We start from the raw sequence: 699 nt of genomic DNA, 5'->3' as shown, positions 1-699 counted from the left end.
CCGAGACTCAGAAGCGAGGGGCGCCCCTGGACGGAGCCACAAGGACAGCTGACCCAGTGACACGTTGACATCACTCTGGTGAGGGCAGGGCGGGTGGGATCAGGGGCTGGGCTTCGGGTGGGGGCCAGCCGCTGGGTGCGGGTCGGAACGAGGGGCGCCCCCAAGCCCCACGGAGCCCCCCTTCCCCCGCAGGAGCTGCCGCCTCCGTGGATGTTGGATGTTGATTCCCAGAAGCCCCCCAAGGGGAAATGGTCAACACCGCCCTTCGACCCGCGCTTCCCCAACCAGAACCAGACCCAAAACTGCTACCAGAACTTCCTGGGTGAGACCTTGCGGGCCAGTTTAGGGGCAGGGGGTGAGACAGGGGAGGCAGGAAGGGGAGCACCCCACCTGAAAATGGGAAGGTCTGGGACCCGCCTTGGCGGCGGAGACCGTTGGGGTGGAAAGGGGTGGGGGGAGAACCACGGTCCGCAGGGGCGGGGCCTACCCGGCAGGGGCGGGGCCTAGTGTGGAGGGGGCGGGACCGAGTCCTGGAGGGAGGGAGAGGCGGGGCCTGGCCTGGAGGGCCGTGACCCAGTCCTGGAGGGGCGGGGCCTGGCCTGGAGTGGGTGAGCTGACCATGGTGGGGTGGGGCCTGCCGGGAGTGGGCGGGGCCTGATCTGGGGGCCGGGACCTAGTTCTGGAGGGGCGGGGCGAGGG

The 699-nt window shown here is 70.1% G+C and overlaps 1 protein-coding gene across 2 annotated transcripts in view; it reads left to right on the top strand.

Moving 5' to 3' along the window:
- The window catches only part of LOC117997912 (cytochrome c oxidase subunit 6B2), a 1,366-nt gene continuing 667 nt past the window's right edge, over positions 1 to 699 (top strand). For both annotated transcript variants that reach the window (XM_034986462.1, XM_034986460.1), the window contains exons 1-2: positions 1 to 78; positions 193 to 322. In XM_034986462.1, coding sequence (XP_034842353.1) covers positions 211 to 322 — 112 coding nt within the window. In that variant the 5' untranslated portion in view covers positions 1 to 78; positions 193 to 210. The remainder of the gene's footprint in view (positions 79 to 192; positions 323 to 699) is intronic.

Source organism: Mirounga leonina, unplaced genomic scaffold (genome assembly GCF_011800145.1).
Source record: "Mirounga leonina isolate KUSES-001 unplaced genomic scaffold, KU_Mleo_1.0 Mir_376, whole genome shotgun sequence".
Lineage (NCBI taxonomy): Eukaryota > Metazoa > Chordata > Mammalia > Carnivora > Phocidae > Mirounga > Mirounga leonina.
The sequence above is the reverse complement of the archived record's forward strand: the minus strand, read 5'-3'. Positions and strand labels throughout refer to the sequence as shown.